Source organism: Purpureocillium lilacinum (genome assembly GCF_023168085.1).
Source record: "Purpureocillium lilacinum CBS 284.36 DNA, scaffold_2, whole genome shotgun sequence".
Classification (NCBI taxonomy): domain Eukaryota; kingdom Fungi; phylum Ascomycota; class Sordariomycetes; order Hypocreales; family Ophiocordycipitaceae; genus Purpureocillium; species Purpureocillium lilacinum.
In genome coordinates, this window is record NW_027072112.1 from 5,144,865 (window position 1) to 5,162,862 (window position 17,998).

A 17,998-nucleotide genomic window follows, 5' to 3' on the forward strand; every position below is an offset into this window, starting at 1 on the left:
CCTCGCAATCGCTCAACAGAAACGCTAAATAAAGCGCCCTGACATCAATCAGTCGCGCCATGCCACACCCGCTATTCCCTCACTCCTTGTCCGCCAGTATCCCCGGATCGGCAAGCACTTGGAATCCCACAGCCATCGAATTCCAATGATGTTTGACACCCTTCCACCAGTCCGCCCGCGGCGGGTGAACCGCCAGTTCAATGTCATCCCAGCGGTCATCGTTCCACATGCTCGCCGCCAAAAGGTCGATTCGTCCCTCCTTGGCCGCGACCCAATTGTGGAACAGATCGAGTATGTTTGGGTCGTTGTCCATCGTAAACCTCTGGTACAAGTTCTCGAGGTTCTTCCAGGACTGGTAGCCCAACCGGTCGCCGTCGTGGCAGAAGGGGCGATAGTGGTCGAACGTCTTGGCGTTCATCCGGGTCCAGGTCTGGTGGATGCCGCGGGAGACGACGACGCCAAAAATACTTTGCGGCTCGCGCAAGAGCTTCTTCTCGAGGGGAACTATCAGTTCATGGAGTCCCTCCTTTCCCACAACGCAAAGGGCGTGGTGGACGAAGTCGATGCCGCCCACCAGCATACCCGGCACGACTCGCTCGCTCAAGTGCTCGTCTCGACCTGCTCCGTGCTATTAGCAGCGAAAGTTTCATCCCATTTTGGGCTTACAAAATAACATACCAAGCCCGTAGAGAGCACGGCGAAAGTACGCCTGCATGTGCATGACCTGATACAGTTCCCACGGCGCCATCAGTCGCTCCACCAGTGCCTTCTGGAGTGCCGACACTTTTTCGTAGCACTTGGATACATACGCTGCGTCTCCTGGGCTCATGAAGACCTTTTCTTTGCAGAACGACGAAATGATGTCAAACATGTATATGGCCCGCTCGATCCTTTCCAGCTCCGAAGGCTCAAGGGGATGTCGTCTAAGAGAATCCCGCAGCGGAATGAGTTCCTGGTTGCCGACGTACGGGCAATCAAGCGCGAAAAGGTCTCGGAGTGCAACAACCTTGTCGTAGGTGCGCAGAATGGCGATGGCCTCGGCATGGGTGGCTCGGTAGGCAGGCGCATTGTCTCGAAGGCCCCGGAAGCTGTCGACGAGTGCGTCTATGTCTGAGCTCGTCTCCAAGCTGTCAAAGTCGCCGCCGGTGGAGGCTCTCTGTCGAGCAAGGTGGGCGACAGTTGCGTGTGTCCACAAGTAGTCGGGCAGCTCCCTGTGCAAGATCCGTGTAGAGATGGACAAATCGTCGGCCAGCAACGTACGATAGAGTGACGGCACCGCGTAGGCGACACTTGCCAGGGACTTGACGTCGGGAAGACTTTCAAGGATAAGCAAATTGAGTTCGACGGGCAAGCTCTCGAGGTCGGCGGCAGACTGCCTTCCGAACTGAGCCATAGGAGAGGTGGATTTCGTGCCCATGGTTTCAGGCTTCGAAAAAGGGCGTCACTGACACTCGGTCACTCAGTCTTATCAACTGCCACAAGTACAGTACGAAATGGTGTTAGGGTTGGCGAAGCTGTCACAGAACGCGGTGCCAGCACTGATGGCGGCGTCGCTCTCCCCGCGCTTCGGCTCGACAGCCATGTCGGCACTGAGGCCCAACTCCCTCGGCACCCCACGGCCGCTGATACTATCTGCATACCAAAATTGGCTGACGAGAGGGTTGGCACATGAGCCGGCAGAATACTATTCGGGCTGCGACCGCGCGTGGTGGTGGTGGTAAGACGCTCATAATGGGCTGTCGGGCGTAGGACGCTGACCAACAACAATACGCCATTGTCTATTGACCATGGGTGGTCGAACAACTGCACGGACCCAGGAGTGTGACGGAGCCGCCGTGAGCACCTCCTGATGCAGTCGGCGACACGGGCTGAGATGACATGAGTTGCGGAGGCACGGCGCGTTTGGCGGCACAGATGGTGGTGAGCATCGCCTCGAATACAGTAAGACGGAGGCCGACGAAGATGACGCGGTTCACGAGCATAGGCAGGCGAGAACCCAAGTCTTTGAGAAAACGCTAGTTGCGGTAATAGGTGGCGGCGCTAGCGGTTACAGCCTTACAGGCACAACCGGCTGGACTCGGTTATGCCCTTGTTGGCTGCAGCAAGGTCAGCCTGGCCGTTGAAGGGCGACCCTGGCTGCAGGTCATTATCGCCCCCTCGCGCAGTCTACAGCACGCAACGGCGGAAGGGTTACGGTTGGTGCCTTGCGGGGTCTCGAATCATCACGCCGCTGCGGTTGGATGCGGATCGTCAGTAGTGCAGACTTGTCGACAAGCGATCGACTTGGCACAGGGCACATAGAGAGCCGGTCCGCGAGCCAACGGGCGCAACCTCGGCCAGCTCCGTTGATGGTTGATGCCTGCAAGGTTGGTATCGAGGCAGATTGCCGGAGGTACAGAACTGTGTCACAGGGGCCGTCAGTTGGCCTCGACCCAGCGGCCACCTGCACCGCCGCGGGCGTCTGCTGCAGACATGCCCTCGCATCATTCGCCGAGCCAGCAGTCTGCCGTGGCTGAAGGAGGCGTTCAGTTTCGACAACAGATGCGAGGAGGCATTGTCTTTGTGGCATTTCGGGCCCAACACCTGCGTGACGCAGGCTCAACCAGAGTTGTGCTAGTAACTCAGTAACGTTGGCAAGTAAAGGTGAGCAAGCAAAGGCGAGCATTGAGACGCGAAGCACGAGGGGGGCCCGCAGCAGGTGATTCTGCGTCACCGCGGATCAATTCAGGCGCTCCAGTCGGCCGGTCGTTCACGGGGTTAGCCCGTCGTTGCACTCCCGTAGCACGCACAAGTACCAATGTTGCGCGATACGATAAGTCCACGTCTTGGTGGCGATCCGGGCGACGAGTCCGCGCGCAAACTCAAAAATTCAAGGCTGGGCGCCGAGCATCGGCGAGTGACGTCGTCGTTGCTGGAGCTGCAAGCGTTGAAGGTCTGGGCTGAGCTCGTGAGTAGCGCCCGGGCAGCGACGGAGACACCAATTGACCGGGTCACGTGCCGTTCACCGTGGGTCCGGCCAGGGTCGCCCGGCAAAGGCGGCCGAGCTGGGGCAGCGCCAGAGGGGCCTCGCCGGTGCTACAGGTACTGGTACTGGCATGGCTTCGCTTCGCTTCGCGGAGCTGGGCTCGAGGTGCTGCTAGAGGCAAGGTAGGTACATACCTTACCACGCAGCGGTACCTCGCAACCGCGCGGCGATGTGCTGCGGTCCGCTGTACCTGCCCCCAACGCCGCTGTGTGCAAGTGCCTAAAGTCCCGTCCCGTTCGGCGCGCGGCTGCAACTCTGCGATTCTTCTTCCCAGACTCCATCGTCTCCCATCCCAAATTCTCACGCCCGGCCCGGACATGTCGCAGCTGACGCCCTCGCCCCTCCGTCCGGCGGCTCAACGCACCCGCTGATCTCATCGACTCGCCGCCGCCGGCCTGCGCTGCGCTGCGCTGCACTCGTCCTTTCTTTGCCCGCTGCGTCTGCCTGCCGCCCCTGCGCGCGCCGCATCCCAGATCCCGTCTCTTCCGGCAGGCAAGCCAGTCGACCCGCACCCGGTCGAGAACCGCACCAACAACCCACGCGAAACAGCCACGACTCGGCGACCCCAATCGTGACTCCCGGGCCATCCCATGGACCCTGCTGGGGTAAACCCGGGGCCGGGTCCCGGCTTCGGGATCCATGCCGCTCCCGTTCATGCTCACTCCCACGCTCATGCTGCTCCGCCGCCGCCGCCGCCGCCTCAGCATCCTCCTGCGGCGCCCAGCTCCGCCCCAGGCTCCGTCACCAGCGGCGGAGACCCGGGCACTGTCGGCAGCAGTGGCCCGGGCGACGCGGCTCCCATTAAGCGCAGGGCTCCCATTGCGTGTCGAAGGTTGGTCCGAGCTCCCTCAAGCCAGGAGCAGTCAGTATGCTCATCGCTAGCAACAGATGTCGGCGGATGAGAAGCAAGTGCATCCACGACAAGGCCCAGCCGCCGTGCAAGTCCTGCGCCGAGGCTGGCCTTGGCCCCGAAGCATGGTACGTTGCCGGTGAAAGCTCTCATATATGCATGGACTGCGTGTTGACCCCAATCAAAGCGAGTTTCCGGCCAGGGGACAAGCGGACAATGACCGCGAGTACCGGCATCCACGGACGAGGGCTGACCGGTCGACCAAGTCGGCCGCTGCCAAGATCCGGCGGAGCATCCTGGAAGGACCCGCCGGCCGGCATCACGCAGCCGACAATTGGGAGAACCTCCCTCCTCTGGAAGACCTGATCGACGGTGTCAACCGCTTCACGAGGTACTACTTCCAGCTGGGCTTCGTCCCGAAGCAGCAATTTCCCGAGCGTCTCCGCCGCGACCATCGGTCCGTCAACCTGTTTCTCGTCATGAGCATCCTCAGCATATCCGCGAGACTGAGCCCTTCGCTCAAGGCCCGCTACGGCACGGGCGTCAAGGCTGCCGAGTTCTTCATGGAGCGGGCCGCCAGCATCGCCATTGGTGAGGTGTATCAGGAACCAACGTTGGAGAGGTGCCAAGCATTCTACCTCCTTAGCATTGCCCAGCAAGGCAGTGGACTGCGAAACAAGAGCTATGTATGCAAGCCTGCATCCCGGCTCGTGGAGCGTGCGCTAACTCGTCGCAGATCAACATGGGAATTGCGATGCGGATGGCTGCATTAATGCAGCTGCACCGGGAGGAGACATATCAGGTGCAGAATCCCACACCCGACCTGGTCATCCGAGCGGAGTCTGCACGACGGACGCTGGTAGGTGTGCTCGCTCCATCCTTGATAGCTTTGGTGTTAATGCTCGGAACCGCAGTGGATGCTGCACAGCCAGGATAGCCTCCACTCCGGACCCTTGTCGCCCGTGTCACTTGCCGCTGCCGACATCACGGCGTTGCTCCCATGCAACGAGGACGACTTTGCTCACGGCCGTGAGCCGAGATCTCGGGCGGCACTGGAGGGCACCCCGCCTGCAGTGGAGAACCCATCCCTCATCCGAGACCCCAACCGTTCTCTGTTTGCGACACTGATGCAGATCCATCATTTTTGGGGCATCGTCGGCCGGCGGGCCATGAGCTACAGCAAAAGCTCTCGGCCATGGGAACCCACGAGCGAGTTCTCGATGATGGTCAGAAGGTTGAAAGACTGGGAGCAGAGCCTTCCACACGAGCACATGTGGAGCAATTTTTTGCTCAAGGGGTACAAGGCGGAGGGTCAAGATTTGGTAAGATGTCCCATATTCCAGCCGTCTCCAACCCCGGGGTAGTACTGACCAAACCCCTAGGCCTACCTCTGTGTCACCATGATGACGAGGCTCTGCAACATCGTGCTGCGGCGGCCGTATCTGATAGAGTATGTTCCAAACTCTCAGTCCACTAGCGACCCTGAATACTCACGAGGCGCAGCGCCATCAAACCCGACCCCAAAGACTCACAGAGGCAAGCGTTCTTTGCGGACCTTTCTCAAGACCTCTTTCGCAACGTCCGTCAGCTATACGAACAAGTTGATGCCCAGTTCACCGACCGTACACCTGACGAAAGTGTCGGCGCTCAAATAGCCGCCTTCTGCGTCTACAGCTGCGGCCTGTTTTCGACGTACATCTGCAAATATCCGAAACGCAAGTTGACTCTCCCCATCATGACCTGTCGTTAGTCTCCTATGCTGACCCGCGCTGCAGTATGCCGAGATGACATCCTGGCGCGAGACGGTCCAGCGATGCTGCAACGCACCATCACCATCCTCAGGGAATGCAAGGAAGTCTGGCCGCTGGCAGCACGCTGGGTCGAGGCGCTGGAAAAGTTCACGCTCGACCCTCAGTCCGATGCGCTCAAGGAAGAAGGCAGTATGGACGACGGCAAGGATCCGGTTCCTCGCGCGATACGGCAAATGCCTCCGCTCCCAACAGCACCGACGCCACCACACCTCGGGCATGCGCCGCCTTTGCCCGACAACGCTGTGCTTCCCAAGCCAGGGACGCAGCCTGAGATGCTCACGCCGACGACAATGCAGTCGCCACACAGCGCCGTGGTATCTGCTTTGCCGTCTTCGACGAATGGGCAGATCCTGACGCCGCCAAATCACCAGCAGTATCACACCCCGATACAGTCACTTCACCACGGCCTGTCCCATCCCGCCGGATTCCACCAACGGCAAGCAATGCATCAACAAGAACCTCTTCAAAATAATCCACAACAGATGTACATATCGCCACAACAGAACGCTCCGCAGCTCGGTCGTCAGCCCGTCGACGGGTTGGGAATGCTCATCGAGGCATTTGATTCACATCAGCCAGGTGCTGCGCCGTATGGCATGGGAGCACCACCCGGGGCGGCGCCTTACTACCCGCAACTGGGACCGGGTAATGACGGATTCGAGGGCGAACTTCAGTTTTACATTGACGGTGCGCCGTCGAGCTGGATGAATACTGGAGCATGGCTCGACAGCATGTGATTTACCGGGCCACCTCCGTTGGGCATTGACTAGGTGTGAGAGTGTGTACATGGAGGACTATTACGGATGCGTGCTACGACACATAATGAGGTTGGATGATTTCATGGATGCCACGGCGTTGAGGGTGTATTGTGTTCACATGACTGGGACGCGGTACATACACTCCTAGACTTACTTTCGCCGGGGCGAAGCAATGGAAGAATACTGGAACGGAACGAAGGAACATTATCGTAGTCTCGGGAATTCAAACCGTGACTTGTACGGGGAAATGTCGGGCGACGACGGATTGAACAAGAGGCCGAACGGCCATCTGCACACACGTGCAGCCTGCTCGTTTGTCGTGGCAGTTGCACACCTGCCTTCCTGCCACGGGCTGCTCACTCGCGAATTCTGCCCTATCCATCCACACACTCCGCGAAAAAAGTCGGGTCATCCGTCACCACTCATTGAATCTGTCAAGCATCGCGATACATATCGATCAAGTTTTTCCGCCAGTCTTGATGTGGTAGACTTGTGACGTCTCCACGCCCCAGCTCCCGCGACTGAATACAGTACCACTTGGCCGTGAACATGCACCCGGCGCTCGCGCACGATGCCGCTACTGCGTTCGCCAAAATCTACGGAGACGGCATAAAGACTGCCCGGGAACGGCTCGCGGCTGACGAGCCCTTGCGAGAGGACGAAGCTGAGGATGTCGAGCGCCTTGTTGGCCCAGAGCAACCCAGCTTCGACGCCTACTGGACAAAGGATGATGAGGAGAACTTTATGAAGGAATGGAACGAGTCCGAAGAGAAGCGCCGAATCGATACGGTCGAGATCCGAAATGCACCGCTCCATAGATTGTGGAAGTCTTGCGTGCGGCTCATGCACTGCTCGCCGTTTGCCATCATCTCGCCTCGAGACAGCATGCAGTACAGCCCGGAGAGGGAAAGCACAACAGTCGAGAACGATACACAGCTCGGCTACCACGACATTAGTCGTAACGAGGATGATCCGGCTGAGGACGGCTACAGCGTGACTGTTTGGTCGCAGCAGTTCTGCGATTGCCTCGACATGTTGGTATCGCATCCGATACGGGGGAACTCGCCTGCCTTCCTGAAGCTCGCAATACAATATGCAGTGGCCTGTCGCGCTGCTGATCGCCGCATCTGGGACATGCCGGCGTTGCCGAATTGTTCACATATGCAGCGCTTCCGGGAACTGGTGAGCTCTAGCAGGCTCGCCACCGTGCAAGAGCTTCACAAGAAGATATCGGAGGATTGCGCCCTCGAAGCCGGCCACTCATCGTTCCAGTTCCAATTCCTAGGATACCTAGGCTCGTTCATCAAAGCCCACAGGATCGTGCTTGGCGTTTTCCCGGGCAAAATCGACTTCAAAGTTCGCGCCATCGATCTCGAGAATGTTGCACAGGCCGTCAACACGTTCTCACTGGGCTCGTTTCCAGTGCTCATTCACACAGAAATTGCCTACCGGGCGATGAGATCTGCCCGAAGCGGCCCAGAGACACCCTTCACGGCGAATAGCCTGAGGAAGCTCCATATCCAATCTTGGCTTCACGAGTCTCGAATGGGGCAGAGAGACACCAAAGCATCATTTGTCACGGCTTTGTCTGCCTATCAGGGTCACTTTCCTTCTTTTCGTACCGGATGCACTTTCGGTTCCACAGCTGGTGGCTCCGATTCTGGCAATCTGCCCCTGTTTGGGGCTGGGACATCTGAGAAGCGGCCTTGCTCGGCCCAGGTCGACTTCCCGAACAAACGCCCACAGCACATCGCAACCGGTAAATCGACAACACCAGATCAGAAGACTCAAGAAACTGAGATCAAAGGCACTACATCAGGGGTTGTTGTAGTTCAGACTCCGGGCACATCTGTTGCGGTCTCACCTGATGGCGAACATGCCCAAGACGCCACCACCCATCATTCAACTCCCGCACAAACAACTTCGACAGCCGTTGGTGGTAGGGTCATCTTCGGCCAGCCCAGTCTAGCTCAACACCCGTCCGTTCCCAGAGCCTGCCTCTTCGGGGCCACTTCCGGGATGGTCCAGCAATCCCAGGACAACACGCAGACAGGCAACGCAGCACATCTTCCAGCACCTGAACCTTCGTTCGGAGGTATGGGCTCGTCTTCGGTGAACTCTGGTTCGACGGGCCGTCAACGTTAGTCCCGTCGTCAACAAGCCTGTACTCGTCATCGACTGATAATCTGTCTCGTCCCCAGCAACCAGCAATTTCTCCTCGTTGGCGAGAGCTCGAAGTCCCATCGAGCGGCAGCGAGGCCCGGTGCAAGCGACTCAGAACAGTGTCACGCACCATTTTATAGAGGTTATGCCTCGAAAGGGGCCAAGGAAATGAAAGTTTGTAGCCCAGAGCATAGAGTCCGCCAGAAACTCAAGTCCTAGGCGAGCGGGTGTGCTTACATGGACGTTGGCTATGGGCTTGATAGTAGTCGACACTGTGGACGTGTTAGAAGAGGGGAAAGGGAGCACGGAGGAGGATCCTGTCGCTATCTGTGGTTCATATTGTACAGCAACTGAGACCGTTAACCCGAAACCATCACTTTAAGAATAGTGACAGCGCCTCGTATGACGACAGGCTCGTGCAAATCTGACTACTTGGCTCACCATTCTGTGGCGAAGTAATTCCAGTAAACGGGCAAGGGGCGACAAACTGCAAGCAGAATGGATACCAAGTGATCGAGACGACTGAGCTGTGCCATTTCATCAAACAGTGCATCTCATTTGATGCATTGTCGTCCAAGGAGAAGCGCACGTGGAGGTGCATTTAAGCCACGAAGTGTAGGGTAAGCAAAACATGAAGTCGGGCTGGTACGGAAGCGTGGGCTCTGCCAGGCGAGTGACGAGCGTGGCGGCGGGATTCAGGGGAGGGGCGAGGGGGGGGGGGGGGGGGGGGGGCGTGCGATAAGCAGCCCGCAGCCTCTGATAAAAAATTTCGAGAGGCCTGCCCAGCCCAACCTTTGCCCATGGAAAAAGTCTATGTCAGCAAGGGTCAGTGGGCTTCCTCGCCGCGGGGCCATACTTTCTTCCCGCCTGCTGCTCTGTTCTCCCTCATCACCACCCTCTCCCCTCTCTAGACGCCTCACATACGGAGCGCAGTCCTGCGGCGACGCATTGCGCTACCTACTCTAGTCTAGACGACAGAGGCAACCACCACCTTCACCATGCCGCACCCCGTCTCGCCGCCGACCATGGTGTCCAAGGACGCCCCTCCCCCGCCGTCGCAGGAGGATGTCTCGGCCTTCGTCAACACCGTCTTCACGGCCAAGACGTCGGGCGCCTCCGTCGACGCCAGCTACGGCCTGTGCGACCTGCTTCTCAACTCGGTCGGCGTGTCCGGCCTGCAGCAGTACGGCGTCCTCGCCGAGATCAAGAAGGCCGCCGCCGACAAGAAGGACGGCTTCCGCCGCGAGAGCGGCCAGAACCTCCTCGGCGCCATCTTCGAGCGCTTCCCTGCCCGCCAGCACGTCAGCGAGGTTGTCTTCCTCGTCCAGGAGGATGGGCTCGTGCCGTGCGCGCTGGACGCTCTGGCCGACAAGGGCGCCGTTGTGCGCGAGGCCGCCCAGTACGGGCTCGATGCCCTCCTTGGCAATCTGAGTGCCGAAGCCCTCGTCACGGGTCTCCTGCCCGTGCTGGTTCAGTACTTGTCCCGAAAGACGGGCAAGTGGCAAGGCACCGTCGGCGCCTACAAGCTGCTCCAGAAGATGGCCGACAAGTCGCAGATGGCCATTGGCACGACCAAGGAGGAGGCTGTCGAGAAGGACATCCTCCGCGAGGCCATGGGTGCCAAGCTGGCCGGCCTGATCCCCATCGTCGAGAGCGGTATGCACGACTTGAAAGCCGAGGTCGAGAAGCAGGCTGTTCAGACCATGAACTCGCTCACCACTCTGCTCTCCAACGACGACGTCGCTCCTCGGATACCCCTCCTCGTCGAAACGATGCAGCATCCTTCGGCTCAGACCCTTCAAAAAGCCATCCACGCGCTCTCAATGACGACCTTCGTCGCCATCGTCACGTCGCCGGTTCTGGCACTCTTGACGCCCTTCCTCGAGCGGTCCCTCAACTCGCCCAACACCGCCCAGGAGGTTCTGCGCCAGACCGTCGTCATCGTCGAGAACCTCACCAAGCTCGTCCACGATCCTATCGAAGCTAGAACATTCCTGCCAAAGCTCACCCCCGGTGTCAAGGGCGTTTGCGACCGCGCTTCGCTCCCTGAGGTCCGCGAGCTTGCGAACCGAGCCCTGGCCACCATGGAGAAGGCCATGGGCAACGACAAGGATATTGTTGCTCGTACCACTGCCGATGATGTCGGCAAGGTCCTTGACGAGCAGATCAAGAAGCATGGTGGCCTCGCGGGCCACCCGGATCTCTACAAGGTCGCGCGCCCATACATCAGCGACATGGTTGCGACCGATGTCAACTACCGCTTTGTCAAGCGCATTTCGGGCCGCGTCGCGCCGTACCTCGAGACCCTGATGCGGGATTCCGAGGCTCACCAGAAGGTCGGGGACGCCATCGAGCAATTCTACATCGAGGAGGACAACCGCCGCTATGGTGTCCCTGAGAAGGAGGATGATGGCGAAGTTGAGATTGTCAATGCCGACTTCTCTCTGGCCTATGGTGGCATGCTGTTGCTGTCGCATACCAACCTCCGCCTTCTCAAGGGCCACCGCTATGGCCTCTGCGGTCGCAACGGTGCTGGAAAGTCCACCTTGATGAGGAGCATTGCTAATGGCAAGCTCGAGGGCTTCCCTCCCCAGGACGTTCTGCGCACTTGCTTCGTGGAGCACAACCAAGGCGAGGACGCCGACATCAGCATTCTGGAGTTTGTTTCCAAGGACCCGACAATCGCTGACCAAGGAACCGAGCGTATCTCAGAGGTCTTGTCCGAGTTCGGCTTCACTGCCGGCCCCGAAGGTCGCCAGGCCCAGAAGGTCGGCTCCCTCTCTGGTGGTTGGAAGATGAAGCTGGCCCTCGCCCGAGCCATGCTGCAGAAGGCCGACGTCCTCCTCTTGGACGAACCGACTAACCACCTCGACGTCACCAACATCGCCTGGCTGGAGAACTACCTCAAGACGCACACCGAGATTACCAGCATGATCGTTTCTCACGACTCTGGCTTCCTCGATAATGTCACGACCGACATCTACCACTACGAGCCCAACAAGAAGCTGGCATGCTACAAGGGCAACCTCGCCAACTTTGTGACGCTCCGCCCTGAGGCCAAGAGCTACTACACCCTCTCGGCCAGCAACGTGCAGTTCAAGTTCCCTCCTCCTGGCATTCTCAGTGGCGTCAAGTCTCAGACACGTGCCATCATTCGCATGTCGAATGTCTCCTACACCTATCCCAACGCTCCTAAGCCTTCTTTGATGGAAGTGTCTTGCCAGCTGTCGCTGTCGTCACGCGTTGCCATTATTGGACCGAATGGCGCGGGCAAGTCGACGCTTATCAAGCTTCTCACAGGCGAGACCATTCCCACGACCGGCAAGGTCGAGAAGCATCCCAACCTGCGTATCGGATACATCAAGCAGCACGCCCTGGAGCACGTCGAGATGCACCTCGAGAAGACGCCCAACCAGTACCTTCAATGGCGCTACGCCAACGGCGATGACCGCGAGGTTCACATGAAGCAGACCCGTATCTTGTCAGACAAGGATCGCGAGCAGATGGACAAGTGGGTCGACCTCAAGGATGGCAAGGCCGCTCGCCAGATCGAGACTCTCGTTGGTCGTCAAAAGTACAAGAAGACGTTCCAATATGAAGTGTAAGCCCCCTTCTCACTCTCTCTACGGTAGAAAATGTATTGACCGTGCATAGCAAATGGCGCAACCTGCTCCCCAAGCACAACACCATGATCTCCCGAGAGACACTTAGCGAGCTCGGCTTCGACAAGCTCGTTCAGGAGTTTGACGACCACGAGGCGTCGCGTGAGGGTCTCGGCTACCGCGAGCTCCTGCCCAAGGTCATCTCCAAGCATTTCGAGGACCTCGGTCTTGACCCGGAGATTGCCAACCATAACGAAATCGGCTCTCTGTCTGGTGGCCAAAAGGTCAAGGTCGTTATTGCTGGTGCCATGTGGAACAACCCGCATCTGCTTGTGCTCGACGAGCCGACCAACTTCTTGGACCGCGACTCTCTTGGCGGTCTTGCTGTCGCCATTCGCGAGTTCAAGGGTGGTGTCATCCTCATTTCCCACAACGAGGAATTTGTTGGTGCTCTGTGCTCGGAGCAGTGGCACGTTGCTGACGGCCGTGTCGCTCTCCGCGGCAACACCGCCGTCAGCCTCGACCGGTTCGAGGACAGCCGACCGGGTAGCGGTGTCACCAGCACGGCCGCTAGCTCCGTCGTCAGCAGCGCCGTCAACTCGGGCGTCGAGGACAACGCGGACATGAAGTTCAAGGCCAAGAAGAAGAAGAAGATGACCAAGAAGGAACTCAAGGAGCGCGAGGTCCGACGCCGTCTGCGCCACATCGAGTGGCTCAACAGCCCGAAGGGCACGCCTCACCCCCCGGACACCGACGACGAGGACTAAGGCTGGGCTGCGTCCCAGTTGTTTGCCATCCTCGAGACGATGTGAGGGACTTGTGCATACTTAGCATGATGGTGCTTCTGCTTCTGCTTGGCGACGATTTCGTTTGTTCACATGAGGGACTGTGCATGGAGGGAAAGGCATTACTAGACGGAGCGAGCGTTTCGCGGCGATGAGGGCTTGATGCCCCTTGTTCGCGGTCTTGCGACGAAGCGCATCGCGAAACAAGCGCAATGGATAGGATAGATACGAAGGTGGCGACAATGGCCGCCGCGGGTTTCGGACAGATAGAGGCGTTTCATTTCCTTGCTTGGATGGGCGCAACGACTGCATGGTCGGCCCCAATGATAGACCGAAAAGTTTTGGATAAGCATAATGCATGCATTGCTCGATAGAAAGGACGAGTTAGGATACGCACGAAATATTGAGCCGCGCTTGACATGGCGACGTTTCACTGAGTATGAGACATGGGACAAGGGATTGACTTTGAACCTTGTGATTCTATTTGCTAGGCCAATGTCTTGGCTATCCAGGTAGATTGATCTTTGCTGGGTCCGACTAGACTCTGACCTCGAGCCTCCTGGCCAGCACCTGGCCAAACTCCTGCACTACATCTCATTCCCGTCAGATACCAGCCTCCAATATGCAAAGTATATCACCTCGCCCGGCTAGACCACGGCCGCAGTCGTGGCACCCCGCATTCCCTCCCTGCCTATGTACGCCGTTCCGTATCCATGCGGGGGACCGTGGAATCTGTACCGGGAAGCACCGCAGTATCCCAACCACTTTGGTCCCCGCGCGTCATGCAAGCCGCCCATCGCGGCCGTTGCGACACATTATATGTCAGAATTATGATGTATGTTGTTGTAGTGCGGGGAAACAAAATCTGTGAGAACTCCGGGTCCGTCTATATGAAAAAAGCGTTTGTCATGAACAATGCGTGTGTGTGTGTGTGCGTATGTGTGCGTGGTGATGCGTGTATTGTTGGTAGGTAGCGATTGTGGGTTGTGTCGACACAGCTTCTCTACCAGGAGAAGGTCATGAGGGCGGGGTTGAGAGCCAGTGGCAGGAGGAAGTGGCTAGCAGCCACAGTAGCCATGGGCAGAATGGCGACAAAGTCGGTGATGCGCCAGTCGTGTGGAACGAACGGCGCGACGGCAAGGATGATCATGCCGGCAATGAAGAGCAGAGCAAAGAGCATCGAGAATTTGAACTGCGAGGAGAGGGTTAGCATCCGGCCACAATATGGAATTCAGAATTCGAACACGGCAAAGATAACTCACCTTCTTCAGCACCTTGGGCACCTCAATGAAGAAGTTGGAGAACTCGGCTTCCTTGCTTGTGGCACCCCAAGTCATGTTAATCTCAAACATGTGCGCCAACAAGGCCTGGCTGACGTGCAGCGAGAGGCCGCCCAGGAAGATGGCCAGCATGATGGTCCACTTGAAGTTCTCAAAGAGAGCGTACAGCAAGCTGCGCTCACCGATACGATAGCGCATGACCGCAAGCGCGACGTTGCCGAGACCGTTGAAGACGATGATGATGGAGAACCACACCTGCCACGAGTCGACATAGTACTTGTCGAGATATCCGTTGAACCAGCCCATCAGGAAATAGTTGGCGGCCGTCATGATCCACGCCGCGCCAATGGCGTAGTAGGTACCGATGTAGGAGATGACGGTGATCTTGGAGGTAAATCTGATGTTGGAGAAAAGGAACCGACGGAACAGGGGTGTGAAAGGCCCGCGCCAAAGCCAGGTGCGGATCGGGTGGAAGAGAAGCTCGTTGCAGCCATACGCGTACTTCTCCCAGCGGGCCAGCTCGTCGTACACGGTGAGCGACACACCCTCCTTGAAGCCCTCGCCGGCCCAGGCGGCCAGTCGAATGATGTAGCCGTTGACTTGCAGACGCAGCGACATGTCGAAATCCTCAGACACGTGGCTCTCAGACCAGAACTTGTCGTATCCGTCCTCATCCTGGTACGACACCTGCTGAATAGCAGACCAGCGGAGGATGGCATTGTGGCCGACGAAAGGAGCAACATCGCCGTTGGAGACGGTGTATCGGATTGCAGAGTAGATGAGATTGGTGAAGAAGGTGATGCCGTTCTCGAAGTAGGTATGCACAACCTGCATGACGCCCGAGGAAAACTGCATGATGCCGACGTCGGGGGACTGCTCCATTTCAGACACAGCGTCTAGGAAGCAGTCGGCAGGAACACGGGTGTCGGAGTCGATGAGCAGGATGTAGTCGCCGACGCGAATGTTGCCGTCGGCCCAGGCACGGCCATCCTCCTCGAGAACCTCCTTCAGCGCCTGCTCATAGGCTTGTGCTTCGTCGTGCTGACTCCACTCAGGCGATCGGTTGATGGCCTGGAGCTTCTCCTCCACCTTGCAGGAAATCATGAGAGCAAAGTTCATGTTGGAAGCCTTCTTGAATTTGCCCCTCCGGAGGAAGCCGTTTTCGCCGTGCTTGGGGCGGGCGACCCAACCGATGCTGTTGTCGGCGTAGAACTCGATGCGAGCTCGGCGGTCCTCTTCGGAGATCAGCTGCAACCCATCGTCGTTGATGAACATGTTGGCCGAGCCACCCTGAAGTTCATAGGTGGACATGGCTTGCTTGATGGACTTGACGGTGGGAATGATGACGCCTTGCAAGCCCTCCTTGTACACCGGGCATTGAATGGTGACGTGAGGGAGGACCGCACTCTGCAGCCGAGGCGGCGGGCGAGCCGAGTAGAACTTGGAGTTGATGGTGAGCTGACGGATGGGGCCGAAGATCTGTGCCAGACAACCGACGATAACCTGGGCGAAGAAGAGGGTGAAGAAGATCTGGATGGGGGCCAAGGCGACCAAGCCGAGACGAGTATAGTCGCCGTCAACAGACACCTCGATGGCGAGCTGCCTCCAGGCTGCGCCAAGGGAGACGGTGACCAGGATGAGCGTGATGGAGACGAGAACCGTGTTTTGCAGGTGGATAGGGCGCTTCTCGGGCTTGATCTCGCCGCTCTCCTCGTCGATTTCGGCCTCTGCGACGGCGCCGCCTCGCTTCTCATCCTCTTCCTCGTCGATGTTGCCGGCCTTCCACACGAGTTCCATGAGCTCGGACTCGATGGCCTTGGCGCGCTGAACCAGGTGAAGGGGATCGTCGTCCCATACGATGAGCAGGCCCTCCGAGGCCACAAAAGCGGCGAATTGGTGCTTTCGCGCGCGAGGCAGGTCGTCGATGGTGGGCAGGATCTGGACCCGCAGACCGTTCATCAGGGGTACATCCACGGCATCGGGAGACCACTGGAGGAATGTCTTAATGACTCGAGAGTTGACAGTCATGGAGCACTTAGAGGGCGGTTAGCACTATTACTCGAGCATCATGTTGAGTGGACTTACCTGGACGTTCATGGCGGCGCAGGCCATGGCAAACGGCGAACTGCCGAGCTGAGGGGGACAGGCCATGTAGTGGCCGCGGGCCTTTCGCAGAAGAACTCCTTCAATCTCGCCCGAGCCGTCGCTCACCCAGAGTTGAGAACACTGCTGCTGATACAGGTAATTGACCATGACCTCGTGCTTGATGTCGTCGAGGAACATGGAGCTGCGTGTTGAGGGCGTCGAGCGTCCAGAGCTCGACTGTGGGCGGGAGTGAAACCGGGGAGTCGGAGGCTGCAGTTCCATGTCATTGCCGCTCATGGTCGACGACGGATGCTTCTCCGACAGGGCGGAGGGCTGATTGCGCTGGATGCGCGGAGGAGCCGGCGTCGGGGCCGACCCCGAGGCGGCGGCCGCCTCCTCAGGCTTTTTAGCCTTGAAATAGCTGCCGAGCCCCATGGTCTCTGTGACTGGAAGCTCGACGAGGGGGAATTCCTTTGCGCCCTAGGACGGGGACTATTCAGTCCGCAGCTCCAGGAGCTTCGAGACAGGCTGCTTTGGCTCTCAGCTTTTTGTGAGGACGAGAGCGGCTGCCGTTGTAAGTGGGTGAGACACGGCTACAGATCGGCGGCGGTGACACAGCGGCTTTGCAAGCAGACTGGAGGCGCTAGCTGGCGATTTCGGAAGTTGGAGGCGGCTATGAGCTGTCTTGCGTCTCTTTGAAGCACAAGAAGAACCGAAAGAGGGATCGGGCTGGTGGTGCAAGCTGCCGGCCGACCAGGTGTTTGCGAGAGGTGAGCGGGACTGGCGAGTGATGACAGACCGCCCGAGCAGAGGCAGTTGAAACGAGGGCGATGTCCAAGTCTGGCGCTTGGACTTCTGAACAGCGACTGTTAGGGACAAATACAAAACGAGTGGGAGGACAGGCGATGTGCAAGTGAGAGGTGAAAGAGAGGCCAGGCCAAGGTGACGAAGAAGAATGCGGATGGGCACCAGCCGCTGATGAACAAACGGACCGCAGCCAGCCATGCATGCAGACGCAGGAGGGCAGAGCCGACCAGAGGTGGGCTCGACTTACAAGACGGGAAGCGTCAGTGCGGGCTCTGCTTCCCAATGCTTCGTCTAGCGGAGGCGCCGGACAGAGTGGCCCGGACAGGGGTATGAGGCGTGCGTCTGGGATCCTGGAGTAGCGCCAGGCCTGGGGCTACTGCTTGAACGGCTGGAAAGTCGGTCGAAGCCAAGACGCCACGGGCAGATGCTGAACGGGACTCGAGTGCTCGCAAACGGGCGGGCAAACGGGGATCGAAGGGACGGGGGGGACGAGGAGGGCCTCGCGCCCCGGTATGCGAGTATTATACATTTTACTTCTGGCATGGGCATCGCGAAAGAAGCAGGCAGGCAACCCGGCTCGGCGGAACGAGCATGTCTGCAATAAGCTGGTACCGCCGGCGGCATCCACCTGGATGGGCCAGGCCGTTCGTTAGCTGGTGGTGGTGTTGTTGCTGCGCGCCAGGAAGCGGTGCAGCGCCGTGAGGGGAGTGGTGATAGCGGCGCCATCCGAGGTCCTGGTCGTCGCCCACGTTTTCTCCTGGGTGGGCCACGCCCCTGGCCCAGCCGGGCAACTACCAGCTCACCCCTGTTCGGCGCCATCGACGCCGAGCAA

At 58.7% G+C, this 17,998-nt stretch overlaps 5 protein-coding genes across 5 annotated transcripts; 3 read left to right on the plus strand and 2 right to left on the minus strand.

The window, feature by feature from the left end:
• Positions 1–79: 79 nt before the first annotated feature.
• PLICBS_003322 (uncharacterized protein) lies at positions 80–1,417 on the minus strand (the record flags this gene model as incomplete). The annotated part of the gene is made up of 2 exons (XM_018323061.2): positions 80–618; positions 679–1,417. 2 exons carry the CDS (start codon positions 1,415–1,417, stop codon positions 80–82), a joined length of 1,278 nt encoding a protein of 425 aa, XP_018178291.2.
• A 2,476-nt stretch (positions 1,418–3,893) lies between these two features.
• PLICBS_003323 (uncharacterized protein) lies at positions 3,894–6,423 on the plus strand (the record flags this gene model as incomplete). The annotated part of the gene is made up of 7 exons (XM_018323062.2): positions 3,894–4,003; positions 4,063–4,561; positions 4,612–4,734; positions 4,790–5,197; positions 5,258–5,325; positions 5,379–5,620; positions 5,651–6,423. 7 exons carry the CDS (start codon positions 3,894–3,896, stop codon positions 6,421–6,423), a joined length of 2,223 nt encoding a protein of 740 aa, XP_018178292.2.
• Positions 6,424–6,993: 570 nt separating this feature from the next.
• On the plus strand, positions 6,994–7,946 carry PLICBS_003324 (uncharacterized protein; the record flags this gene model as incomplete). Its single annotated transcript, XM_065600198.1, has 2 exons — positions 6,994–7,844; positions 7,883–7,946. 2 exons carry the CDS (start codon positions 6,994–6,996, stop codon positions 7,944–7,946), a joined length of 915 nt encoding a protein of 304 aa, XP_065456270.1.
• A 1,659-nt stretch (positions 7,947–9,605) lies between these two features.
• On the plus strand, positions 9,606–12,976 carry PLICBS_003325 (uncharacterized protein; the record flags this gene model as incomplete). The annotated part of the gene is made up of 2 exons (XM_018323065.2): positions 9,606–12,208; positions 12,262–12,976. The coding sequence occupies 2 exons, from the start codon at positions 9,606–9,608 to the stop codon at positions 12,974–12,976; spliced, it is 3,318 nt and encodes a 1,105-aa protein (XP_018178295.2).
• Positions 12,977–13,997: 1,021 nt separating this feature from the next.
• PLICBS_003326 (uncharacterized protein) lies at positions 13,998–16,794 on the minus strand (the record flags this gene model as incomplete). Its single annotated transcript, XM_018323066.2, has 3 exons — positions 13,998–14,186; positions 14,257–16,308; positions 16,360–16,794. The coding sequence occupies 3 exons, from the start codon at positions 16,792–16,794 to the stop codon at positions 13,998–14,000; spliced, it is 2,676 nt and encodes an 891-aa protein (XP_018178296.1).
• Between the last annotated feature and the right edge of the window lie 1,204 nt (positions 16,795–17,998).